The 27,732-nt window shown below is 44.2% G+C and overlaps 1 protein-coding gene across 2 annotated transcripts in view; it reads right to left on the bottom strand.

Annotated features, from left to right (window-relative positions):
• Positions 1-635: 635 nt before the first annotated feature.
• Positions 636-27,732, bottom strand: part of LOC134191078 (CD109 antigen-like) — a 41,150-nt gene continuing 14,053 nt past the window's right edge. For both annotated transcript variants that reach the window (XM_062659639.1, XM_062659640.1), the window contains 32 exons: positions 27,672-27,712; positions 27,356-27,515; positions 27,221-27,291; positions 25,987-26,038; positions 25,826-25,914; positions 18,165-18,207; positions 17,995-18,079; positions 17,807-17,918; positions 16,670-16,903; positions 15,672-15,845; positions 15,487-15,606; positions 15,244-15,309; positions 14,973-15,188; positions 14,767-14,922; positions 14,572-14,703; positions 14,433-14,508; positions 11,844-11,952; positions 11,543-11,774; positions 11,156-11,362; positions 8,987-9,113; positions 8,328-8,586; positions 7,562-7,712; positions 7,428-7,502; positions 4,779-4,977; positions 4,520-4,710; positions 3,797-3,949; positions 3,645-3,704; positions 2,998-3,248; positions 2,839-2,929; positions 1,259-1,333; positions 1,088-1,193; positions 636-960 (listed from right to left, as the gene is read on the bottom strand). In XM_062659639.1, the coding sequence (XP_062515623.1) occupies positions 857-960; positions 1,088-1,193; positions 1,259-1,333; positions 2,839-2,929; positions 2,998-3,248; positions 3,645-3,704; positions 3,797-3,949; positions 4,520-4,710; positions 4,779-4,977; positions 7,428-7,502; positions 7,562-7,712; positions 8,328-8,586; positions 8,987-9,113; positions 11,156-11,362; positions 11,543-11,774; positions 11,844-11,952; positions 14,433-14,508; positions 14,572-14,703; positions 14,767-14,922; positions 14,973-15,188; positions 15,244-15,309; positions 15,487-15,606; positions 15,672-15,845; positions 16,670-16,903; positions 17,807-17,918; positions 17,995-18,079; positions 18,165-18,207; positions 25,826-25,914; positions 25,987-26,038; positions 27,221-27,291; positions 27,356-27,515; positions 27,672-27,712 (4,217 nt within the window). In that variant the 3' untranslated portion in view covers positions 636-856. The remainder of the gene's footprint in view (positions 961-1,087; positions 1,194-1,258; positions 1,334-2,838; positions 2,930-2,997; positions 3,249-3,644; positions 3,705-3,796; positions 3,950-4,519; positions 4,711-4,778; positions 4,978-7,427; positions 7,503-7,561; positions 7,713-8,327; positions 8,587-8,986; positions 9,114-11,155; positions 11,363-11,542; positions 11,775-11,843; positions 11,953-14,432; positions 14,509-14,571; positions 14,704-14,766; positions 14,923-14,972; positions 15,189-15,243; positions 15,310-15,486; positions 15,607-15,671; positions 15,846-16,669; positions 16,904-17,806; positions 17,919-17,994; positions 18,080-18,164; positions 18,208-25,825; positions 25,915-25,986; positions 26,039-27,220; positions 27,292-27,355; positions 27,516-27,671; positions 27,713-27,732) is intronic.

Below are 27,732 nucleotides of genomic sequence, written 5' to 3'. Positions count from 1 at the left end.
GCTGACGTCTCAGATTGTGCTTTCTAACAGATTCACAAAAATCTGCATTCCTAGTATCTAGAGGACCCATACATGCAGCCGAGCCAACATTATAACATACGGTTTACTTCTATACACACGTGTATATTATAGATATACGATACAGGCCATATTTCATCATCATCACTCCTAGATACTAAAACCATCTAGCTGACTGAAAATTCTAGTGCGAAACTGCCTGTCATTGGCTTTCATCATCTCTCTAGATACATAGTATTACATCATATCATATCAAAACTGAAGATAATATCATGTTGCTCCGAAATATCAGCAAACTCAAATCGATAGCCGTGTCCCCAGACTCTCTCGCGTCCTGTCCGGTGCCCGTATAACAATTCTCGCGCTAGTCTTGTCCGTTCCCCGTATAAAAATGCCAAGACTAGCGCGAGAGAGTCTGGGGACGCGGCTACCAAAACGACAGCAGTGTTGATTGCAGTCCCGGATCAAACCAAGAGTAGAAGTTAGACTACATTTGACTACCAAATAAGCTAAATCCTAGAAAGAGCACCGACGCAACTTGCCGAGAAAGAATGCCTAGAGTGTATGCTCTAGCGTCTAGACGCAACCAAACTTAGCTGCAACATGGTCATCTCACGTAGCGCGCGCTAAAACAACTCTACGAAGTATTTCTGATTCTAGTAGACAAGTAGTTAGTTAACAACGTCGACAGCAAAAATCTCTAACTAGACAAAGCCAACTCGTGCACACCCGTCATTCGTGTTTACACTTCAAGCTGATTGAAGTACGTCGTCGCATGCATCTATACAAGTACCCGTACCCACCCTTACAAGTCAATTAATATCAATCGACCCCTCCTTCATCGTCGGTCCATCCTAGTCGACGACAAGCCAAGAGCTTGACAAGACTCCAACGTGTTCGACCACTCGTTCGGAAGAGTGTACCACGACGTGGCGAAGAGATCTACAAATGGTCACGTGACAACACCGCAAGCGTTGCCTCGGCCTCCCACACTTGTTTAGCGCCGATTCAAAATCGTTAAATCGGCGCTACACGGGTCTGGGAGGCCGAGGCTAGGGCACCAACTTACCTGGCTCGTAGTACGAGTATGAGCGCACGAATGCGGGTTGAACGTTTATCGCACAGTGAGTGCGCACCAGCGAGACGTTGAAGCAGGCGACAGAGTCGTAGTTGACCTGTAGGAACAAGATTGAAATTCGGACGGCAAAACGAGAGACAACGAGAACGACTGCGCATGCACCTTGTCGAAGTAGAGGACGACCGTTCGAGACTCGATTTCAAACCGCATGAGTTTAATATCGTTGTCTGCCACCAACTTGAAGAAAAAACACAAGCGTACAATGAACCATCCTAATTCATGATTTCAGCAGCGTAGCCAGATCTACTAAGTTTTCGAAGGGACCCATTAATTTAAATGTCGTGAATGACGCATGCGTATAATATGTATGTAAGTTGGGTTTTCCGAACATAATTCAGTCTTCGGTTGTGTTACTAAACTAGAGGTGGTGACAATGGTGACAGGAATGGGATGCTGCGTTGTATTACTGCACCTAGTTGGAAGGGGAGTCTCATGCAGGGACGTACTCAGGATTTATTTGATAGGGTTTCCAAAGTTAATATTAACAAAAATTAATATTAATATTAGTATGAATAACGCAAAGCAGCTTAGTTGTCAATCAAGTCTAAATCTTGTTTGCTACAGCTGCAGAGCATCAATTTATGGATCTAACAAATATTTTTAATTAATTAAGATAATCTACAGTACCGTCTCTAAAATTGAAAACGTATCTAAAGAAGGTAAAATGAGGGTGACGCCCACCTCTTGGTGGGGTTTCCAGGCAACCTGGAAACATGCCTAGGTACGCCCCGGTGCATGTGTATTGTATTGTAGTATTGCACATGCGCATAACACGTATAAGTGATGACAGGAACAGAATGCATTATACCTAATTGGAAGGAAAGTGTCATGAGTGTAGGCTGCCTCACACTGAGCACGTAACGTAACGTACGTACCATACACGCCATCTCGTATACGTTCAGCGTCCCGTACATGACGTCACGCATGGAACTTTCGTCACATTTAAGCAGAGGAAACGTCGTTTCTTACTGCTTCTTCTTGTGGACTAGAGAGAGTTTCCAGTGCAGGCAGACTCTAGGGGAATACCACGCCCTAGTCAATGAAATAAGCATGACCGACCACGTTGTACAAACACGGATACTCGCGTACAAGGTCAATAAGCCGCTCGTCGGTACCATCCTACAGCAGTAAAATGCGCATGCTCAGGAGAGACACCCACGCACTGTTCCATGATTGGATAATTGCTTACGTCAACCGGAACAGTTAATCTATCTCAACATCTTACGTTACGTTACGAAAATCAATACGCTACGTTACGACAGAAATTTGCCAGTGTAAATGATCTTGCATAACGTAAAATCGCCTTACGTTACGTTATGTTACGTTACGTAGTCAGTGTGAATTAGCCTCTAGGTTGCCACAAGATGCCACTATTAACTATAAAATGAGATCAATATCAAATTGCACAGAAAAACTAACCGAATTTGAATATAACCAAAAATTTAGATCTTTGTATGCTAGGCCACTGTCCCGGCGTCTCGACCTCACAAGCCACAAAATACAGTCAGCCCATCATAGAAGAATGTTAATGCAGCCAAATGCAAGTCACAAAAAATTTGCGATCGAATTCTATTTTGCTGTTCAAATAACTGTCAAATGAGCCCTACAATTTTGAGTGGACTGGCCCCTCTCTATAGCTAGCTACGCCACTGATGACATACTCACTGCTCTCTCTCACTTACCTCCTCCAAACTGTCCTTACTGGCAGTAAAACCGGACAGTAAACCAATTTCCATTATTACCATACTCGAATCTCTATCCGATCTCAGCCACCTAGACACAAGAAATCGATGATAACATTGTAATGATGATATTGCAGTTACACAACGGAGGTGATATACCTAAGACAAGTTGTCAAATCGAGTCCGTCCTCGTAAAAGTTGTGCGACACCGGCGAATGATCCCGATCGACGCCGCCGTCGTCCACGGTGATATTAACGACCGGCTGCGTCGGTCGAGGCGACGACTCTGGCGGCGTCGGTGTTTCGGTCAGACGAGCGGGAGGATAAACGGAAAACTTGCCGGTCACCGATATGTCCAAGTCGAACGCCTCCTCTTGATGTAACTCCGGTACGTTGTAGAAGACGGACGACTGCAAAGAAATGTAACGTAAAGAACGACCTCAGCGCTCACCATTGTAAACGATTGTAAATATATACATACGGGGTTCAAGAGACGGGATTGTAGAGATGATTTGCCGGTACTATTGACTGAGTAGTAGCTATTTAGTCGTGGTCTAGGCTTCTTATCTTAGATGTGGAAAGTTATTCCCTACCTCCGCCTTGTATCTTCAGCCATGGTTGTTCGCAGCGCCAATTAATAATTAGACTGCAGCCGAGCAAAACTTTTAGTAAATAACTTTATAGCTACTAACAAGATGATGAGCACGACAAGACAACTATACTCGGTCAATCGTACCGGCATATCTTCTACATCCCGTATCTTCAGACCCGTATATACATCTACAACCATGCACGAACACGCGCACCTGAAATAGAGCAGATCCAGAGCCTTCGGCTTTCACGTGAATCGACGACGGCACAACAACCTGCGCAAATCCGCAGTCAATAGATAATGCTGGAAGAAGACTGACAAAGCAACAAGACGTCCGATGAAAGTATTGTTTAGAGAGCGACCTACTTGGAAAGTGTGAGTTATCAATCGATTGGAGCCGTTCACGACGACGTTCTCGCTGAAATGTCCCGGCACGTGCAGCGTGACGTTCAAACTAACGTTCTCAATCGGAACAAGAGCGCTCGCCTCGGATAGTGCCATTAGAGCAACAACCGTGTCCTAGCAAACAAGTATGACAGTATACTTACATCACACACGATAAAGTCTATTGAATGTAGCATATGACAGACTTTAATATACCGGTCGGTCAACAAACCGACACATTCGCAAAGCCACGTGGTTTTGTGCACGTGGCACAAAGAACAGGCAAAGAAAACAAGACGAACCGAAAACAGACCGCATGCAGTGGCGAATCCATGTGTATTTCTAGCGTTTTCGCGGAAAACATCCTTTGAGACTCGAAGAAACAACCTTTTGCTAGGTAACTTTGCTACACACACGTGGTAACAACAAAATGACTGCAAAGACAGTGAATATGTAGGCTCTGTATTAGACGGAACGAAAGCACGAGCTAGTTCTAAGTATTGAGGATTACAAGAGCGAGAGAGCACCGCATGGACGTCCAAACGTCGTGTTTCTTCACGTTTTCAGTTGACTCTTTACTATATCAGTTTACTAGAGAACGTTCCTTTAGCACAATAGCAAAAACCCTTACAAATCCTACACCGATTCGCCACTGGACTCTAGAAAAGAAAGCGATGCACTGTACACCATGCACAACACACTCACTTGAGTTGATCTGTAGGCGCCTCGGCTATCCATCCGGGAGACCAACCAGTTGTGCAGCGCCACACCGTCGGCGAGCCGTCCGAGTTTCGAGTAAGCAAGAAGAACGTAGGCCGTAGCCTCGACCGATCCCGGTCCCGGAGTACACAGCGGACCCGTACAGAATCCTTCGCATTCCCAATGACGCTCACGAACTAGAGAAAAGGCGACAAACTCAAAATCAGAAAAAAAGACGCGAGTGAAGAAGGAAAGAGAGGCGAACCTCCTCTTGATGCTGTTTCTTCCAACTGAGCGAGAAGGGAGTGTACTGTGTTGCTGTCCGTGAGCGCTAACGCGTACGCCGTCAGAGCTCGAATGTAATCGTTGGCCAACGTTTCGGTACTGATTTCGAGAAACTGTTGAGATGCGTCGGAGATGTTGGAGAGACTCACGTTCCCGTATTCGCAGTCAAGCGTCGACGGCTGAGACAACAGATACAGGTATACATAAGTAAACAATAGTATTTAATAACTTAATGGTAGAATAGTTATTTCAAACAATCAAAATACATCTTATGCACAATGCCTATGAGACTAAGTTTTGCTCCATTAGGATAGATAGTTAGGCATGAGGTCACTCACTAACAGACACACGTAGCTAATGTGCTCTCTATATGATATAGTTTCTCTTTAATTACGGTTGTTGTAGCAGTCTCAGTCTACTACTGACTGAAGCTAGGTTTACAATATGACGCTGGCGACGCTCGAGTTGATTCAAGTTCAACTCTAGCGTCAAACCGGAAGTGCTCTAACGTCTACCGGAAGCACGTGCCTTTTGTCGACAAATCAGAGATCAAATCCGAGAGTGAAATAACCGGAAGTAAACTATGGAAGAGAAGCCTACCGAAAGTGTATACGTGTTGGTACGGCTGCTTGCGGCAGATCAAGTCATGGTAGCTTAGAGCTGAGAGGCACAAGAAAAACGCTTGGAAAAACGTATCGAAAAAACCAGGCTCCCAGCAGCAGGCTGCAAAATAATGTGGAAGCGTCTCCGCGACAACTTGGTGAGGGAGAAACTCAGGAAATGAAACCAAATCACAGACTTTTATATACGATTATGATGAGCATGCGCGTAGTGGATCGTCGCTGACGCTCATCAAATGATAATGTAAATGGTACAGCGTCAGCGTCAGAATTTTGACACCTACTCGCCGTCTTCGCGCGAGCGTCGTGAGCGTTATCAGCGTCCTAGTGTAAACCTAGCTTTAGTCTCCCGTAGCCAGACCCTTTCCGCCGCGTCACTTCCGTTGAGGAGCGACGCGGCGGAAAGGGTCTGGCTACGCGAGACTATCATTGAGTGTTGTAGTTGAAGCTATACCAATAAAAGTTGTTGTGCTGAGAAAGTTTGTTATTATTTATTATCCTACTGTTGGTCTTATTTTTAGAGCAAGTCTATCAAACATTGTTGTTGACAGAAACAATAAATTGTTATTATGTCCTTCTCAACCAGATCAGTCTGATTCGTAAGGTCTCTCCTAACCACCGCAGAAGCAAACCATATAGTCCTTAGACCATCATTACAGAAAGCATGACTTTACGCAGGTCCGACTGGATCCAAGAAGTACTGTTTTCTGTGAGTGCTGTAGGCTGTAGTTAATTAACAATAATTAACTAAACAGATAAACCCATTCTGTCCGTGGCATATAATCAGTCTTTCAGTCGACTCTTGGCAGCAGGTAAAGCCGAATTTATATTAATTAAAGACGTAAGAAGTGCTCCTTACGTTCTCTTACGTTTTCTTACGTCCTTGCGTGTCTGCATGTTCACATTAAAACGGCGAACGCAAAACGCGGAGACAGACAGAAACGCAAGCAAATAGACTCGGTTTCTAGTCCTGCATCTTTTCTAACAACCTCACTTGTGGATTAATGGTAGTCCCGTATTTTCTAATGGAAGAACGTCTAATTGAGAGGGTTCGTTTGTCTCATTGTATTTTTACATCGTCAAGACGCAGTTCCTGTGTCAAATTGTGATAGGTTCCTTGCTGGAGCCTTTTGGCAGGAACTGGAGCGACCCATTCTCTCTTACTCTTCTCTGCTGTTGTTTTCGACACAACGCAAACAATAAAATCGGGGTTGCAATAAGTAAAACAGCTTCTTCGTAAGAAATTGCAATATATAGCGTGCGTTAAATTACATCGTTGCAAGCCCCGAAAGACTAGCGCGCTGGGACGCAAGACGCAAGACGCAAGACGCAAACACGTACGGTTTTGTGTGTTTCATGTAAACCCGGCTTAAGAGGAGACTGTTGTAATGTTCCCAACGTTCTTCTTCTGCAGCCACCGCAGCCTGGTTTACAATATGACGCTGACGCTGACGCTGAAATAGAAATGAATCAGCGTCAACATCAAAGGATGCCGTCTCCTTGGAGGCCGTCTCTTTGACGCTCAGCTGAGCGTCAGCGCTATATTGTAACCCAAGCTTGAGGCACAATATGACCGAAAATGCGAGAAAGTTATTTAAGTGGCAAAGAATCCAACACAAAGTGTTGCTGCATGTTTCTCGGAAAGGAGAGAGGCGAGTTGTTTAAGGAATGTCGTCGTAACAGTGACGGTTGCTAGAGTGCTTGCTCCTCCGTTGCACGAAATATTAGTGCATGGCGTGAATGATGCTTGCTCAATTCTTCGGAGTCGCATTTCGTACACACTTTTCCCTTGTCTATGTTTCTTAGAAATATATATATATATATATATATCACTGCATGTCAGCAGACGATGACAGCAACAACAAAAAACCACCCAACCATGCAAGACGAATGTTTTAATATTTTTCTGATACACACACACACACACACACACACACACACACACACACACACACACACACACACACACACACACACACACACACTGAAAGAATGCAATGCATACTTACCAACTTGGGACTAACTTCAGCCAATGTAACGAGAACGTAGGCTGTCAGAGTCACCGACATGTTTAGTTGTCCGCACTATAACGAAACAAGACTATGAAAAATCATGCACGACAAAAAGACGATGTCTAGCTTACACTTAGATAGCTGCAGTGACCGGGCTCTACAAACGATCCGTCGCTTCTCTGCATGTCGGCCAACCAACACACACTCCGAGTGATCGAGTCGAAATCGATGTACATCTGAGACATGGCTTGAGACAGAACTCGAACCACAAACGCAGTCAAACTATACAACAAATAAACAAACAACAGTTGACTATACAAATAGACAGTTGACTATGCAACAAAGGTTGACTATACAAACAAACAAACAAACAAACAGTTGGCTATAAAAACAACAAAAACAAAAAGTTGACTATATAAACACAGTCAACTATACAATAAACAAACAAGGTTGACTATATGAACTGTTTGGCTATACAGAAACAAACAAAAACAAACAAAAAATAACTATAATAATATAAACAGACAGTCGACTATACAACAAATAAACAAACTGTTGGCTATATAAAACAAACAAACAAAAACAAACAAACAAAACAAACAAAAACAAACAAAAATGACTAATAATATAAACAGACAGTCGACTATACAAGAAACAAACTGTTGGATATTAAACAAACAAACAAAAACAAACAAACAAAAACAAACAAACAAACAAACAAACAAACAAAAACAAACAAAAAATGATTATAATAATATAAACAGACAGTCAACTATACAACAAACAAACAAACTGCTGGCTATATACAACAAACAAACAAACAAATACAAACAAAAAACAAACAGTTGACTATATACACCAAACTAACAGTGGATTCCTCACACCCTTCCTACTTACCACGTGCTGCTGACAGCAGCGGGATCTTCAAACGACGCATAAGATCCATTCGATCTTTGATAGGTGAGTTGTCTCTGATATCCGAGTTCCATTACTTTTGTCGTCTCGGCGTCGAGTTCCGCACTCAACTGACCAACTCTCGTCAAGTAACGTTTTATCAGCACAGCAGGAGCGAAATTGATCATATTCTGCTCTCCGCATCCCCACGGCAACTGCAGCATGGAACCAAGAGAGTTGACAGCCGGAGATATGACGTCACCTGTAAATATCAAAAACGGACATCAATGTTAATGCCAACCACCATTGTTAATATCAACCACCATTAGGTCACAAAAAGAAATTATTTGTTTGACAGGAGCAAGCGCTAATTTCTGACGTGTTTATAATTAGATTAAATTTTAAAATTTAAAACTATTGTAATTGAGCTTTGCTGTGACACTTCTTGTTGAGTTTTTCGCACATTTGAGAAATGCTGGTTGTAATCAATAAGGTTTAATGCATGCATACATTTCTGGACATTAAACGTTGATATTAAAAATAAAATATACAACATAAAACGCGCGCATGCGTACAGACGTTTGAGCATGTGTACAACTCCTGTCAAACAAGTAATTTTATTCTAGTGGTCTTAGGTGTATACAAGACTGATGATACTATACCGGACACTGAGAGGACGCCTGTAGCCGAGCCGGACACAACCCGTTTGGGTAATTCTAGTTTGACTTTCTTTGCGGTGCCTTCCGCAATGAGGAGACTCTTGCCTTCCCTCTGCGGAATTCCCTCCGGCTACAAACGCACAATCAGTAAATATCTTAACTCGTTTGCAAGCGACGTTCTATAAGTTGTACCAACTCACACACACACACACACACACACACACACACACACACACACACACACACACACACACACACACACACAACTTTAGAGACTGTGGCTTTCACGTGTTATTAGACCTCAAGGTGTGCGTACAGTAAGTCCCTGCAAGCGAAATCCATGCACGGTTGCGTTTCCAACTGTTCATTCAGCTGTTTGTCTGCATGTCTGTCCTGCAGTCACTATATATACTGTAGTGTGCATGTGTCTGCATGTCACTTTGACCCTGTATATTTGCTACTCAAACAGAATCCAGTTCTATTTGAATGGTAAACCAAAGACAGCAGTACCATGCAGACAAAGACTCTACTCAACAGCCTAAACACCCGACTGTCGCATCCTCTGGCAAACACAAACATTTTGCTATACATGCACCCGTTGCTTAATATACAGAAGTCTTTCGCGCCACCCTTCAACATACCGCATATCTCCCAATAAATTCGTTTAAACGCCGCACTTGCAAAGATATTAACTTAATATACGCCGCCCACGTTTAAACGCCCCACTTGCAAAGATATTAAATTAATAAACTCCGCCCTCATTTAAACGCCGCACTTGCAAAGACATTAACTTAATAAACCCCGTCCTCGTTTAAACGCCGCACTTGCAAAGACATTAACTTAATAAACGCCGCACATGCAAAGTTATTAACTTAATAAAAACTGCCCTCATTTAAACGCCGCACATGCAAAAATATTAACTTAATAAACGCCGCACATGCAAAGATATTAACTTAATAAACACCGCCCTCATTTAATGCCGCACTTGCAAAAATATTAACTTAATACACACTGCCCTCATTTAAATGCCGCACATGCAAAAATATTAACTTAATAAACGCCGCACATGCAAAGATATTAACTTAATAAACACCGCCATCGTCTAAACGCTGCACTTACAAAAAACTCGACATTATAATAAACGCCGCACTTGCAAAAAAAAAACGTTATTAATAAACGCCGCCCTCGAATAGGCGCCGCACTCCATTTAGCATACATGCGCAACAAAGGAATGTATACTGATCTATAACGACTGTCCACTCATGGCTTATAACTATTGGCTTTCAACTGAATCATTGCGCAATAGCGTCTATTACGCGTGTATATACAGACCCGTGTCAAGGAATATTTGAAAGACGGGATTGATCTTGTAGCAGTTATTTATAGCATTACTAATTTTCTCTTTTCTAATGAAATTATATGAAATTATTGAACCCCAACTTTTGGAAAAGAGGGGGTTTCAACCCCCTGAATCCCCCATCTGGATCCGGGCCTGATATATACAACATTTATTTAATAGTTACAACATGGGTGATAGGGATGTTGGCGTGTTATAAGACCCAAAGCCGTCAGGGCTTATCACTCACTGAAACCCAACCACAGGTTCGGTCCAATTATCGAGGTGCTAAGCGCTCACTGCTGAGGTGTCTTAGTTATTACGCCAACATCCCCACCAACCATGTTATAATTGATTTATAAGATATCAACGTGACCGTTTAGTGCACCCTTAATTGAATAAATGGTTATTGTGGGAAGTGATGTTATGTGGATGACCTCAGGTGTTTTGCTGATATAACACCAGCAATGGACCAATGAGCGCACCTAAAGGTCACGTGATATGTTATAAGTTGCTACTGCACTATAGACCAGAGCCAGTCTCTTCCCGCCTCGCCGTTCCCTGGATTGTCACTCTGCTAAGATTGACAATCCGGGGAATGACGAAGGCGGGGAGACTACTTGCCCACAGATTTGTCTGGACAACCCTAGACCTGTCAGTTAGCTATCTCACAGTATGACACCTCAAACGCCTCATAATATTAGCGATAACAACGCGCGCATACGCTGCATTCCAATTGTCCAGCCGTTCCTTGGCCTACAATATCACTGTAACAGCAGCGCATGCGCGGATCGCTAACTATTCGACCTACTAGTACATAACAATATTTGCCATACCTTCACGAGTAGCATCTTCAGTCTAGAATCGGTTTCCAGGGCTGAATGAGCGGTGATTCTTATCGGAATGTTCCTCAGCTTCCTCGCAATTATCTTAAATCGCGCCGTGCGGCTGTCCTGGCCGGGCACAAGCAGCGACTGCTTGGCGACGTCCGCGTCTCCGACGAACTCGAACGCCAACGTCTTCCGATCCAACGCAACCACCACCTGCACGAACACACTTCAAGAGGCATTCACTGGAACAACAGCGCGTGCACACACACACGCACGCGCGCGCAAACACACACACACACACACACACACAGAGACACAGACACACAGACACACACACACACACACACACACACACACACACACACACACACACACACTACACCATCATCGAACCTTAAGATCATCATGATAATAATTGAAAACCGTTGCCACAACGACGACTTCTTCTCCTCGCACGACCGAGTAGGGAAGGTCGACCGACACAAAGAACGGCTTGAACGCGACGAGACGAGCGGGAGACTCCGTCACGCCGAACGCGGCTGAATCGGAGAGCGCGAATGCGTCGGCCACCCACGTCGTCACACTGTCGGGCACGGTGCGCTCGACAACAAGCAAACCGGACTCGCTGCACATCACGTATGCGCGTTAGTTTCGTACGCACGACACGGAAATCGACCGGAACGCGATTTCTTACTTGATTTCGTGCTCCTCCCAAAGCCATGCGTCCGGTATGAACGACCGTATTCGCTTGAGCGGCGCGTATTGCACCGGCGATGACATAACAGAGTCCGTCGTGACGTTACCTGAATAGACAAACAATTACGAAACTATAATCTGGTAATATTAATTATTTTCATTATTGCTGTCGACCTTTTTGTCTCAAAAGATAGCTGTATCACAAAAACTATATTGTGTACCCTCAGTTGTGTGTGTGTGTGTGTGTGTGTGTGTGTGTGTGTGTGTGTGTGTGTGTGTGTGTGTGTGTGAGTGTGTTAAGTGATTGCCGGTACACAGTCAAGACCTACTATCACTTAGGACCTTCAACTTCTGTCCTTTCTGTACAGAGTACTGGTATATGTCGTGTGTTCTAAGCCTGGTTCACAATACGTGCCGTTCAATCGAGCGGCAACAAGCGGCATGCCGCTCATAAAAAATGAGCGGCAACGGCAAATTGTGATCAAATCCCCGCGCAAAGAAAACGGCACGCACCGAATGCCAGCGGCACGCTGTAGGGATAGAAAATTTTTCTATATCTCTGCGGCAAACCGCTCGCTGCCGCTGAATTTTGACCAATCGTAGCAGAGCAGGTGGTCACATGCTTATCCGGGATATCCTTTGCTTGAAGTATTGTATCGCAACAGGCACAGCGTAATAGCTCTAGAACGGTACTCTGTAATAGTGGCTCTACGTCAATTCACGGACACAATTGTTCTGCTCCCTACCTTCTCTGAAATACAACGCGTACCTAGTAACGTTTGTTGCACATTTTTCGGCGGCGAAGAAGTAGCAACAAAGTCAAATTCAAAAACTCAAGTATAATTATACGGGTAATTATTATGCCTCGGGAGCCAGACAAAAGACACCAGACACCGCAGCCAAATTAGTAGAACAGAGACAGAGAGCGGACAAACGCGTTCGCTCGGTAGAACCCGGCAATCAGCGGTTTGCTGCACCGCGCCGTGGAGGTAAGCGGTACATATTGTGTGAAACCGGCTTTACCCGGTAACCGGTAGTTGTAAACGCAGCGGCGTTTAATCGAAGAACTGCGTTTCTTTTTGTCTCAGTAGGAGATCACCATACATACCCTCCGTGTCCGTGAAAGTCAGAGACATCATTTGATCATTAGAAAGCAGAAATACAGGTGTGTTGTTACTGGGGTAACGGAGCCAAAATTGGCTCCAGACACGAATCCTTTGGCTCCAGAAGGTTCCAAGTGAAATAGAAATGTAAAGTGTCCCTTTGTTAGAGTCCAGTCTCTGTGTAATGCCATATGCATGTCAGACTCTGGACTCTGGGTCCTGCCAGTACGAGACTCATGCTATCAATGATTTGTCTACAAGGCTACACGGAAGATGACGGCTGAGGGTACCATTGCAGCACATGTATACAGTATGCCAGCAGTTGTGAGCAGAGCTGACACTATAGTAGTGCGCAGCAAGCCTCTGGGTATCCAAGGGCTTGGGCTCCAACTATACGGCTCTGGGCTCCAGGTTCAGGACAGCAACACCGGAATTTGGCTCCAAAATTGACGGCCACCTGCAACCCTAAAATCTATATATTTCCGCCCTACGTACTTGTGCTAAGTCTAACTAAACCGAACCATTTCAGCGCACTCACTGCAAGCGCATGTGCGAGATCTTCCCGTCATTCCTGTATTTCTACCCATTTTCTTCTTCCTTCTCTTCTGACAACCGGAAGAGGTGCGAGAGTCTAAATATATAGGCTAAAGAGAATAAAATCATGCACATACCCCAATATCGCTTTAATTAAAGGTGCATGGGCACGGTCGGATGCGCACTGCATGGCTTTGAAAAGGGTGCACTTTTTCAAACAATCAGTAACCGCGAGAACTTAGACGCTCTAATTTGCACTGAAGGCAACGCTGACTGAAGACTCTCTATAGCTTGAATTGAGACGATCAAGACGTTGCAGTATGAGACTGCGTTAGACTGTGACTCTGGTAGCTAAATTTAGGCTTTTTAGATACAGTTCTACAAGTTTTTCTTCTAAAACCTCAAACTGAGGTTGCTACACTGCAGTTTCGACAAGCATCCTTGCACTTCCAGCCATATCGGCGTTCCTTACGCTCTGCACATAACCAGAAGCACACGTCACATTCCCGTCTAGCTAAGCATCTGCCGTAGTTACGTTTTTCTCTCAGAGTAACCAAGCGCACTCAATTCACAGTGAGCACCAAACATTTGTATTGTTTAAAGATTACACTGCTGCCGTGCCCGTCAATCGACATCTAAAGAGCCAGTTTTGCAGTAGTTTCGACTAGTAACCTTTGCGCATGCGCAACATACAAACAGCATTTGAAGGGCTTACTGGCTGATTTTCTTGCCAGGACACTTGAACGTATGTTACGTACAATAGCTACGACGCAAAAGCTACCTCACTTGTGATCGGCTCAAGTGTGCATGTCCGACCTCTAATTAAAGTGTGTCGAAAAAAGGAAGACTTCGAAAATAAAATAAAGTTGTTTTAGAAAATCCAAGAAATTGGTATGGTACTCGAAAACAATTGATATCACTAAAGTAATCTCGTTGTGTTCAACGTGTACCTTCCAAGTCTCGTCTGACTCGTCTGATGTTGGCTCGGTTAAAGAGATAATTGCTTATCACAGCGATACCGGGTTCCTGCGCACGAAACGACATCTTTAATTAGTTAAACAACATTCTCTCTTCTCAATCAATGAAAACCTTGAAAAAATAGGGAACGGGCGCCGCAGCCCACCACGAGCGCCACCAGTGTCTCGGGTCGTCCGTGTACGCGTTATCGGTCGCTTCTGCGGCGTCTGCTCCTGTGTCATACACCGCCATTGCTTCGAGTATCTATACCCGGATATATCTGATAACGCACGCTAACGGCATGACCGCCATACAGCTTTACGGTACCGTCTCGGCTGTTAGACGAGGATCGCATTCGGATGCCTCGAGGTAGATGCCGCTATCCAAAGCCGTAATACCAACGTACGAATGCGGCGCCGCCGTCACGTTGAGCCTTACTTTATCACCCGGACGCGACTCCTTCCCGTCGAACTCGACACGGACCTACAACAGTCGCTAGCGAAATAGGTCACGTGACCCAACAGGTGTCTTACCTTATGATCGAGGCACTTGTGCACGTGCAGTTCTCTGCTGTCTGCAATTGCTATGCCACCGTCGGTGAGATAGAAGGCGGTGAGATGAAACTTCGGCGCCAACGAGCACGTGACGTCGAATTTTAGTGTGTAGATGTAGAGATCTTCGTACGTCGACGACTGGACGGATTCCATGAAGGAGTCCCACGTACGGGTAATCACACCCTTACTCACCGTCTACAACACGAAGACGCGTTAGACAAAAATACAGAAACTATTTCTAAATTCTTGCCATGAGATGAAGCTCGCTCGCAACCGGTTTGTTCGTCCAGACTGGAATTTCGGCCACAGATCCGCTCTACACCATCACAACGCAATAGACATGATGGTGGTGGTGGTGGTGTGTGCGCGCGTGTGGTGTCTGTGTGTGTGTGTGTGTGTGTGTGTGTGTGTGTGTGTGTGTGTGTGTGTGTGTGTGTGTGTGTGTGTGTGTGTCTACGTATGTATGTAATCAAAAAATTGACTAAAACTCTACCCGCAGTATGGGGTCCTGTGGCATCAACAGTAATGACTCATCGAGTCCAGACATCCGGGGTTCTAGCGAATGACTCAATTTGATCTCGTGAGGAATGTCGTTGTCGACGTACAGTGCAGCCTGACAGTGTGAGACACACGGATAACACACGCGCATGCGCATACTAAACCGCGCGTTGCGCTTACGTCAATCCGGACGCCTTCGGTGAATTGGTTTCTGTAGTAGAAGATGTCGAACACGGCCGTACCGCGTTTCGTCTTCACGTTGCGCTCGTCGACGTGGATGTCGTTACCGTAGATGTTGACGCTGATTATCGTCTCGTTCATCACCGGCAAACGGTTGGGCGTCATCACTGAAATCTAGACGGCAGTCACATCAACCAGTCACGAGAAATGTCACGCGCACAATCCACAACAGCAATAAATGACATCACACTCACAATGAAAACACAAAAATAAGTTATGTAAAAAGAAAAAGCCAAAGTTTGGACAAAAATTATAAAGGTATGTCAGGTAGACAAAATCAGTCGCGTTAAGGACGGTTGGCCGAGTAATACTAAACACTTGTCTATACAGATGGTCGAGTCACACTAAACACTTGTTTATACAGATGGCCTAGTCACACTAAACACTTGTTTATACAAATGGCCAAGTCACACTAAACACTTGTTTATACAGATGGCCTAGTCACACTAAACACTTGTTTATACAAATGGCCAAGTCACACTAAACACTTGTTTATACAGATGGCCGAGTCACAATAAACACTTGTTTATACAAATGGCCATCAAACCGTAAATCACTTGGGCGCTTTGTCGCACGCTACTCTCCGCTAAGACTTTGAAGGTACACTCAAAAGATCAGTAATCTAAATTGGAACGTCCTGCGTGACTCCGCCTAGACTGTCGGACAAGCTCCAACCACCATATGTGATGATGTCCAGATTACACGAGCGCTACTACACTCTACCAGTAAACGCACGCTATACATTCCAAAGTTGTTTACATGGTCGTTTCCATCGAGACGCTACTTCCGGTGAAACGACTACCAAAACCCTCGCAACGCCTAGGGTTAATAAACTCGATGAAAAATCGAGACAGACGCGCACCGCCATAAACAAATACGAACACCAGATGAATATACAAAAAACAGATAAACAAACAGAAACCGATGGTATACCATACCAAGACGGTGACGGGCAGTCCCGGTCTGTAGCTGTTTGGTGTGCCTTCGAAACTGAGGACGTAGGGATGCGGTGATACGAAGACCTCTTCCGACGCCAGTACGCGTGCGCCCGTTGCGTGCTCGGTGACCGTCGCATTAACTTCCAGACTCGTCGGCCAATAATACTCGTTTCGTTCGAACCACGTCTCGATCAAAGAATAAGAATCAATAGAGAAATCGTGTAAACCGACGATCTAGCACGACACTGCATCAGCTCTACTAGAATTTATTAGCAGTATATTAGGTGATATCTATATTATTATATAAATTAATATCAATGTTATATATATATATATTAATAATATTAATTTATATAAAGATATAAATAGCATCTATTTTAATATTATTAAAATTATATAAATTAATATCAATAATATATATTAATAACATTAATTTATATAAAGATATAAATAGTATCTATTTTAATATTATTAAAATTATTTAAATTAATATTAATGTTATTAATACTAAAAATAAAACAATATAATAATATTAAAACAGATACTATTTATATTATAATAATTATTGCCGTGGCTTAGTGGTTAGCGACAATGGCTACCACTCCACGGTTTGGGGGTTCAAACCCCAGTGACGACAGTAAATTATGAAACTTGTCTACTTTCTTCCTCGTGTTCTCTAGCTTTGTCCATGAGACTATGACTCGTTTCAGTCGTTGGGGAGTTTCTGTGGTCTGGCGAACGGTCCGTTGACGATGACGTTCAGTGCTTTCCTGGTGGTCATTGATATTCACTAGGCATGCTGCCGATGTTCGCGGTCACCGTAATGCCTGCAATCTATATCGAATTGGCTAGTCATTGATCGCCGTGTGGACTACACAGAAACATGTACCCTGCTGGGCTCACCTGCCTGGTTGGTGGGCGCCCAGATGGGGTAAAGACCCCACTTGCACATCAAGGAGGAGCAAAACGACACAAATATTATTTAATGATAAAATTATTAATAAATATAATATTAATTTTTTTATTAATACTACTTTTAATGTTATTAATATTAGTTATAATATTATCTAAATTATCTAAATATTAGTATTTATTTTATCTTTTAAGTTACAATACAATATGTACTCGTCTCTATACCGGTTGACAAAATCGTAAAACTGATGGGAAATAGACGGTGTAAAATTGCTTTCTGTGGTTTGACTTGAAGTCCAAGCACAGCTCGCCGCGTACTGGTTTCCCGTATATATACCTTCAAGAGAGAAAGTATTATAAATTAATTAATTGACAAAATGCATAGACACAACGACGATGTGGTCACTGTTCACCTCGCTTCTACAACTCCTGTGATGTTACCGCCACCTTGAATGACGTAAGACGGAATCGACAGTTGAACGTCATACTTGGGGATGTCTAGAATTTTAGTGCAGTGTGTACAGTTGACAAACAAGATCACGTGATTTTAATTTTATTTTTCTGTATTAAATACTAGACGTACCATAATAGCCAACGTCGAAACACGCAGTTTGGACTAGTGCTTCCTGCAAAGTTCAGATATAACATAGAAATTTGCATAATACTCATAATATATTAAATTATTAAAATATATTAATCAATTAATAAAAAGTCGTCGACAGTCGGCTCTTGGCAAGAGCAAAGAAAAACCGCCTACTGGTCCAAGAGCCACACACAGTGACACAGACGCATCTTTAGAGAGTACACGCACAACATGGTAAAACGTATATAGAGATATCTAAACTATATATTATATACTATATTATATACTATGACATGACATGATGGCATGTCCACTGATAACAGTGATGACTCTCTTTAGTGTCCTCTGTGTCTCTGGTGGGATTTAACACCTGCTTTTGAACTATATATAGTATATACTATATACTATATATAGTATATAATATACTATATATTATATACTATATACTATATACTATCTAATACATAAAGCTCAAATTGTCTGTCTGTGTGTGTTCGCGTTTGGCGGCCACGTCTTTTGTCCGTTTGTAACCGAAATCGGCAAGCACACTTGGCACGCACGGGGGAAGGTTTGCGTAAAAAAATTAAAAAATTATGTACCGGGTCCCCTCTCAAGGGGTCGACCCCCGCGTAAAATTTCTTGATGACGCAAACGCTAGACAATCCAGTTTATTTGAACACATGCCCACACCAGTCCTGTGTAGACCGTACGCGTCGTTGTCCTTGGCAAAGAAAAAGCTTCGAGCAATCGAATATCTCTTGCCCGACGAAACTTACTCTTCTAGCGCTTGCGTTTCTCTTCAAATTCCGATGGCATTTGGACCGAATCCAACCTACAGGTTTTCTTCACTAAGCGCTACACAGGGAGTGTGTCGATTTCTATCGAAAGAAGCACATCCGGAACCTGGCAACAAAGATTGCACGTGACGTGTCCACAGACCTAGCTTTACACTACAGTATCTTGCCCGTATGAAGGACGGGCCATGGATCCTAGTATACTATATATTATATACTATATACTATATATTATATACTATATATTATATACTATATATTATATACTATATATTATATACTATATATTATATATTATATTGTAGCGGACGGAAACCGTATAATTTGTACACCTCACTAATTAGCTAGTGTGTTGCGAACCTCGTGACTTTTGTGTCATTTTTTACCGGCTTTGGCCAGTTGTGTTTTCTCGTTGTGTCAAGTAGTTAGCTTTTTGCTACATTGGTGACCCTGAAGCCAGGAACGTTGTTTCATGGCACACGAAGAACATGCAGTGTCGCTCAAGCTGCCAACTTTCTGGACTTCACAATCGGAGGTTTGGTTTGTACAAGCCGAAGCTCAGTTCGAACTCCGCAGGGTGACAGCCGACGAGACGAAGTATTTCTACGTCCTTGCGGCCCTAGACCAGGAGACAGCAACGAGGGTTCTAGATCTCATTCGCCGCCCTCCAAATGAGGACAAATACAAAGCACTGAAGGACCGACTAATTGACACATTCGGCTTAAGCAAACACGAGAGGGCTTCTCGTTTGCTCCACTTTCGCCTACTAGGCGACTCAAAACCCTCTGCGCTGATGGACGAGATGCTAGCGCTCCTCGGCGACCACACTCCGTGTCTACTCTTTGAGCAACTTTTTCTGGAGCGTCTGCCCGAGGACATTCGCATCCAGCTGGTGGATGGAAAGATTGAAGACCACCGCGCACTAGCAAGACGGGACGACGCTCTCTGGTCAAGCCGTGATAGAAGCCATTTACAGCGAGCGCCGTACAGCGTAGACCACTTGCCACGAGACAAAAGCAGACAACGTCCGGGACTTCTGGTTTCGACACCCCGGATTCTAACCGTTTGTGTTATTACCATCGCATCTTCGGCGAGGCAGCTCGACAATGCAAGCAACCATGCAACTGGTCGGGAAATGGCAAGGACGGTCGCTAGTGGCCGAGGCGACCGGCCATAATCGTGGCCTCCTCTTCCTACGTGACTCAGTTTCCAAGAGGCAGTTTCTCATCGACACTGGAGCAGAAGTCAGTGTTCTTCCTGCTACTGGATTGGACACGCGTACGAGGCAACCAGGACCACCACTTCTGGCAGCCAACGGTAGCTCAATCAGGACGTATGGAACTCGTAAACTCTCTTTTCATTTTGCTTCAAACAGATATCAGTGGTCTTTTATAGTCGCCGATGTGACTCGTCCTCTGCTAGAAGCTGATTTCTTGCACTCCAACTCTCTACTAGTTGATATGAATGGAAAACGTCTTGTGGATGCAGCAACTTTCCACTCTGCTCCACTTATGCAGACCTCGACCAAAACTCCTGCGCCTCACCTTGATGCAATTTCAACTTCTACCGACAAGTATGACATATTGCTGGCGGACTTTCCAGCCATCACGACACCTAACTTTGTCCAACAACCTACCAAGTATGGTGTGGAGCATTTCATCACTACCAAAGGTCCACCAGTTCATGTTCGTGCCCGTCGCCTGCCTCCAGATAAACTAGCAGCTGCTAAGGCGGAATTCTGCAGTATGGAATCCATGGGCATCATACGCAGATCGTCCAGTCCTTGGGCATCACCATTGCACATGGTGCCAAAATCTTCAGGAGGTTGGCGCCTCTGTGGAGACTACAGGCGCCTCAATGAAGCTACTGTTTCAGACAGATATCCAGTGCCTCACGTGCAGGATTTCTCTTCTCACCTCGAGGGTATGAATGTATTTTCTAAAGTCGACCTTGTTCGAGGCTATCACCAGATTCCTGTGGCTACTGAAGACATTCCCAAAACTGCTATCATCACTTCGTTTGGACTTTTCGAATTTCTCAGAATGCCGTTTGGTCTGAAGAACGCTGCTCAAGCTTTCCAACGCCTGATGGACACTGTCTGTTACGGTTTAGAGTTTGTTTTTGTCTACATCGATGACATCTTGGTGGCCAGTAAGGACACTGAGACTCACAAGCAACACCTTTGCTTGCTGTTCCAGAGACTCCAAGAACACGGCCTGGTGATCAACGTTTCCAAATGTCAATTTGGACGTAACAGTCTGGACTTCTTAGGCCATCGCATTACTCGTGCTGGTATCATGCCACTTCCTGAAAAAGTAGACGCCATCACCCAACTTGGCCAACCAACCACAGTCAAGAGCCTGCAAGAATTTGTGGGTATGGTCAATTTCTACCGCAGGTTCATTCCAGCCGCAGCTCATACAATGTTACCACTGTTTGAGGCATTATCAGGAAAACCGAAGACGCTGACCTGGGATGAGACCATGGTGAAAGCTTTCCACGACACAAAGAAAGCTTTGGCAGACGCAACTCTACTTTCACACCCGCATCAGGATGCACAGATTTCACTCACCACTGACGCTTCAGACCTGGCAGTAGGGGCTGTTCTTCAACAGTTTGTGGACAGTGTCTGGATACCCCTAGCTTTCTTCAGCAAGAAACTAAGACCACCTGAAAAGAAGTACAGCGCTTTTGATCGTGAACTGCTCGCTCTATACTTGGGAATACGGCATTTTCGCTACTTCCTAGAGGGTCGAGAATTTATTGCCTTCACCGATCACAAACCCTCACTTTCTGTATGTCAAAAGTGTCAGACCCTTGGTCAAACCGCCAGCAACGTCAACTTTCATACATTTCTGAATTCACGACTGACATCCGACATGTACAAGGGAAAGACAATCCTGTAGCAGACACGTTGTCGAGAGCCACCATCGCGGACGTACAACTAGGAATTGAGTACGGTGCCATGGCAACAGCCCAACAACAAGATACTGAAGTACAGGCCTATCGCACAGCAACGTCGTCGAGTCTACAAGTAGAGGATATTCCTTTTGGAACTCAGGGTGTTACACTGCTGTGTGATATGTCAACCGGCCGGCCTAGACCGATCGTACCTGCCAGTTGGAGACGCCAAGTTTTTGACCTGATCCATGGTCTATCACACCCTTCTGTGCGCACTACAAGAAAACTTGTAGCCAACAAATTTGTATGGAATGGCTTGCAAAAGCAGATAGGAACCTGGGCCAAGCAGTGCATTGCTTGCCAGTCTTCCAAGGTCCAAGCACACATCAGGGCCCCTCTGGAGAAGTTCAGTGTCCCACATCGTCGGTTCGACCACATCCATGTGGACCTCGTAGGACCACTTCCACCTTCCAGTGGTTTTACTCACCTACTTACTTGTATCGATCGTTTCTCTCGTTGGCCTGAAGCTATTCCTCTGAATAATACCAACTCCGCCAATTGCGCTCAAGCTGTCGTCTTCCACTGGATTGCTCGTTTTGGCGTACCACTTGACATATCATCTGACAGAGGGCCGCAGTTCACTTCACAACTTTGGACATCTATTTCTCGGTTGTTAGGTACACAACTTCACCATACAACAACCTACCACCCTCAGTCGAACGGCCTGGTAGAAAGGTTTCATCGCCACTTGAAGTCTGCCTTGCGAGTCTGCCTTGCGAGCACGCCTCACTGGCCCCAACTGGGTGCGGGAGCTACCTTGGGTACTTCTGGGAATTAGAACAGCGCCTAAAGAAGACTTGGGATGTTCCTCAGCGAAAATGGTGTATGGCTCCACTCTTACAGTGCCTGGAGAATTTATCCCTGGCTTTGCTGACACACTCTCTGACACCAGTTTACATCTCCGTCAACTGCGCGACCAAGTACGCTCTCTCATCCCAGTTCCGACATTTCAGCACGGCACCGCACCTACGTCTGTTCCCCACAATCTTCTGCAGGCCAAATTTGTTTTCATTCGTCGTGACGCTCATCGCACTCCTCTCCAACTGCCCTATGAAGGCCCTTTCAAAGTCATACATCCTGGCCCCAAAACCTTCCAAGTAGACATTGGAGGCAAGAGCGAAATAATCACAGTAGACCGACTCAAGCCAGCTCACATGGACCTGGAACATCCCGTCAAAGTAGCTGAGCCCAGACGTCGTGAACGACCGCCTAAGCATCCACCATCTTCGCCTGATTATGTACCTCGGAACAGGTCGTCAAGTTAAGGTCCCACTGCGTTACATCTCGGTTCTGGGGGGAGTGGTGTAGCGGACGGAAGCCGTATAATTTGTACACCTCACTAATTAGCTAGTGTGTTGCGAACCTCGTGACTTTTGTGTCATTTTTTACCGGCTTTGGCCAGTTGTGTTTTCTTGTTGTGTCAAGTAGTTAGCTTTTTGCTACAATATACAATATATTATATACTATATACTATATATTATACACTATATATTATATACTATATACTATATACTATATATTATATATTATATTATATACTATATACTGCATACTATATATTATATATTATATACTATATACTATATATTATATACTATACACTATATACTATACTATATACTACATACTATACTACAAGGCGACGGTACTGCGTACGGCTAACCTAACTGGAAACAAGATCTTGCCACGCTGTCTACAGTTTTAATGAATAGAGAAGCATTACAGTGCTAAACCCTCGGCTGGTGTCAGGGACATAGCAGCCGGTCCGTTGTTCTGGTTTCAACCGGACCACTTTTCAATATTTGTACTTTCACCAATGGACCATTCACGGCAACTTCCGGATTATGGCATAACTAATTAAATAAATTTTTATTTAACACCCTAAAACAGTCTCATATCAAGGGCATGCAGATCAGGACGCACACAGCTAGTAGACCTGTTCATTCTGGTTTAGAATTTGCAAATAGTAAGTGGAACCAGATTCTGTCACCTCATCACCCTACGAACTTTTTGTTTCCTACGAGATCCTCCTGGGAGTCTAAGAATTAATAAAAAAAACCATTTCGGTCACCCTGTGCTGCATGGTTGTACTCTGCACAGACCCAATTAAGAAAGCTGGCCACCTTTCACTAAGACGTCAACGACGCTCATGATCAAGACGTTGCATTCTGTCGCTACATAATCATTACTATGCAACACGAAAAATTTTGTGTCTGCCTGCGCATGCGCGTCTGTGCATCTACCGGATCACTTCCAAACTGCCGGCTGCGTCCCTCGGTGTACATGCACATCACATGCTAAGACATGTGTACAGCGTAGGTAAGGCAGCTGAGGATCAGGAGGCACGAACGCTCATGAATTTGACACCATAGAAAATCCCCTCATGTGGTGGTTACACCTACCATACATGTATTTACACAGCTATCACCGTCTAGCCGCAATCATTTAGGCCCACGGCTAAATGGAAGACATGCACGTGCAAATGTAGACTAGACGTTGTTTCTACGTGCTACACCCTTATGTAAAGCAAAGGACTAAACACCATGTACTGATGGCCAAATTCTCGTTAGCAGCTACCAAACAGAGGTGGAGCCTTATGGCGACATCACGTTCGTCAATTGGTCGGAATAGCTTCATTTGCATCTACGCTAATTGAGTATAAATACGGTTGCACGTCGGACGACTACTACTATACCCTTAGCACGGATATCCGGGCCTCGGGTAATTATTAACTTTACTCAGAAGAGGAGATGGAAAACACCAACCATCGCAAATTACATCATACTCGCTCCTAGTGATCCTCATGACATGCTTGATTTACAATACAAGAAACAAGGGGCTTTACTTCGAAACAGGATCTAATATATAAAGCTCAAATTGTGTATGTGTTCGCGTTTGGCGGCCAGGTTTTTTGTCCGTTCGCAACCGAAATCGGCACGCACACTCGGCACGCACAGGAAAAGGTTTGCATAAAAAATTAAAAAATTATGCACCAGGTCCCCTCTCGAGGGGTCGACCCCAGCGTAAAATTTCTCGATGACGCAAACGCTACACATTCCAGTTCATTCGAACACACGCCCACACCAGTCCTGTGTAGACTGTATGCATCGCCGTCCTTCGCAAAGCTTCGAGCAATCGAATATCTCTTCCCGACGAAACTTACTCTTCTAGCGCTTTCGTTTCTCTCCAAATTCCGATTGCATTTGCACCGAATCCAACCTACACGTTTTCTGCAGCAAGAGCTACACGGGGAGTGTGTCGATTTCTATCGAAACAAGCGCGAAGAGCAAGATTCGAATTCATTCAGCGCGTCCGGGACCTTGCAACAAAGATTGCACGTGACGTGTCCACAGACCTATCTCTACACTACAGTATCTTGCCCGTACGAAGGACGGGCCATGTATACTAGTTATCAATAAAGTGCAGTGTGGAAAATAACGGTAGAACATAGGACAATGTCCAACCAAATGTGTTGTTTGTCCAACCAAGTACTGCACCAGTTTTGGGACGTGTTTGGACAAAACATCCATTTGTATGCATATATGATAGTGTAATTTCATGACTTAAGTGCCTCCTAGCATGCTTTATCCAGAGAAATCCTCAGCTGCCTTTAACGCCATTTCTCCCTTGGACGTTGGTTATAAAAAAAATTACATGCAAAATGGCTGCAGTAGGGGAGTCACTTAAATAGACATGTTACACCATACAAGACTGTCCTACCAAGGCTCAGTCTGTCCGAGCCAAAATAATTCCATATTTTTCACACTGAAGTGGGATATATACGAGCGTTTTGCGCATAGAGAATCGTACCAAAAAATCGAGGAGACACGCTAGGGTGCACACATGCAGAAACGACAAAATGTGAAATAAAGAAATCGAACAAAACCGACAAATATAGATACGCACTTTTCCATCCGGATACGTGGCGCGTACAGAAATATTCCACTGTCCCGACACGGCTTGTGTGGAAAGAGCCAAAGAGCGAGATATCAACCCTAGTACACAATTTACATCACAAGCGGAAAAATGCACACACAACAACGACACGTTCAACAAAGTGTATGTACCATTTTTAGGTCGCAAGTTCTGCCACTGCAAGATCTTAGTGCCCCTGCCATCCTAAAGACACCAGAGTAAGTAATGTACTAGCGCAACACATAACCCTAGGAACGGGAAACTGAGGGCATGTGCTCCCTCAAATTAAACTACCTGTCAAGTGACCTACTAATCTAGTATATATAAAGCTCAAATTGTTGTTGTTTGTGTGTGTGTGTGTGTGTGTGTGTGTGTGTGTGTGTGTGGTGTGTGTGTGTGTGTGTGTGTGTGTGTGTGTGTGTGTGTGTGTGTGTGTGTGTGTGTGTGTTCATGATATGCGGCCACGTCTTTTGTCCGTTCGCAACCAAAATCGGCACGCACATTCGGCATGCAAAGAGAAGGTTTGCGTAAAAATTAAAAATTGCAAAGGGTCCCCTCTCAAGAGGTCGACCTCTGCGTAAAATTTCTCGATGACGCAAACGCTACACATTCCAGTTCATTCGAACACACGCCACACCAGCCCTGTGTAGACTGTACGTGCCGTCGTCCTCCGCAAAGCTTCGAGCAATCGAAGATTTCCTGCCGACTGAAGCTATACTCTTCTAGCGCTTTCGTTTCTCTCCAAATTCTGATTGCATTTGCAACAAATCCAACTTACGCGTTTTCTGTACCAAGCGCTGCACGGGGAGTGTGTCCATCTTTATCCAAAAAGGCGCAAAAACCAAGATTCAGGACATCTGGGACCTCGCAACTAAGATTGCATGTGACGTGACTGCGTCTTCCGTCAGAACCCTACAGTAACTTGCTCGTACAAAGGACGGGGCATGTGGTATCTAGTATATGTATATATGATTAATTAATAATATTTTTAGCTTTGTTGTGCAGAGCCACGCCCTCTTAGAAAAATGTGTGACCCTCAACCCAATCTAGGTTCCTACGCCTACGCAACATCAGAACGACATCAAACACTTAAGCCACCATTATGAAACGTATGGAATTTTTAAAGCGTCACGTGGATAGAACGAAGTCCCGGCTATCATCTGTGACGTTTACATGCATCCGTTGTGACCGGATATATTTTATATTTATATATTTTATATTATTTATGTATTTTATATTATTTATGTATTTTATAGTATTTATGTATTTTATATTATTTATGTATTTTATATTATTTATGTATTTTATAGTATTTATGTATTTTATATTATTTATGTATTTTATATTATTTATGTATTTTATATTATTTATTTAATAGCGACATACCGAAATAACAACAGCAAGTAGGCCTCTGTGAGGTCCCCCGGTGTAATCCAACGATATCAACCGAATTCGCACTGAAACAAGCAAGAGACGTTAGTTAGTCAAGTCTAGTCCCATACGCTGAGTTGTCCGCCTGACCAGTTTCGCCCATTCTGTAAGCTGGTTTGTCGGTCTGGACGAACACGGTCGGTCCTCTGGCCGCCACGGCGACTGTGACTGAGTGTCGAAATGAGGGACGGTTGTCCACGCTACCAGTGAGTTTCAGCTGGTAAGTCCCAGTTGAAAGGTCCTCAGGAATCTAACCCAACGACATCGATGCCACATACTTCTAGACATTACACGCACACACACGCACTCACACACACACACGCACGAACGCGCACACACGCGCACACACACACACACACACACACACACACACACACACACACACTCACGAAGCGTCATGACTCACATTAAACAACATGCTTCCATGCACTGTACCGTTGCCCGAACCTGCCACACACACATCAAAC

This window comes from Corticium candelabrum, chromosome 15 (assembly GCF_963422355.1).
Source record: "Corticium candelabrum chromosome 15, ooCorCand1.1, whole genome shotgun sequence".
Taxonomy (NCBI): Eukaryota; Metazoa; Porifera; class Homoscleromorpha; order Homosclerophorida; family Plakinidae; genus Corticium; species Corticium candelabrum.
Note: the sequence above shows the minus strand (reverse complement) of the source record. Positions and strands in the feature narration are given on the sequence as shown.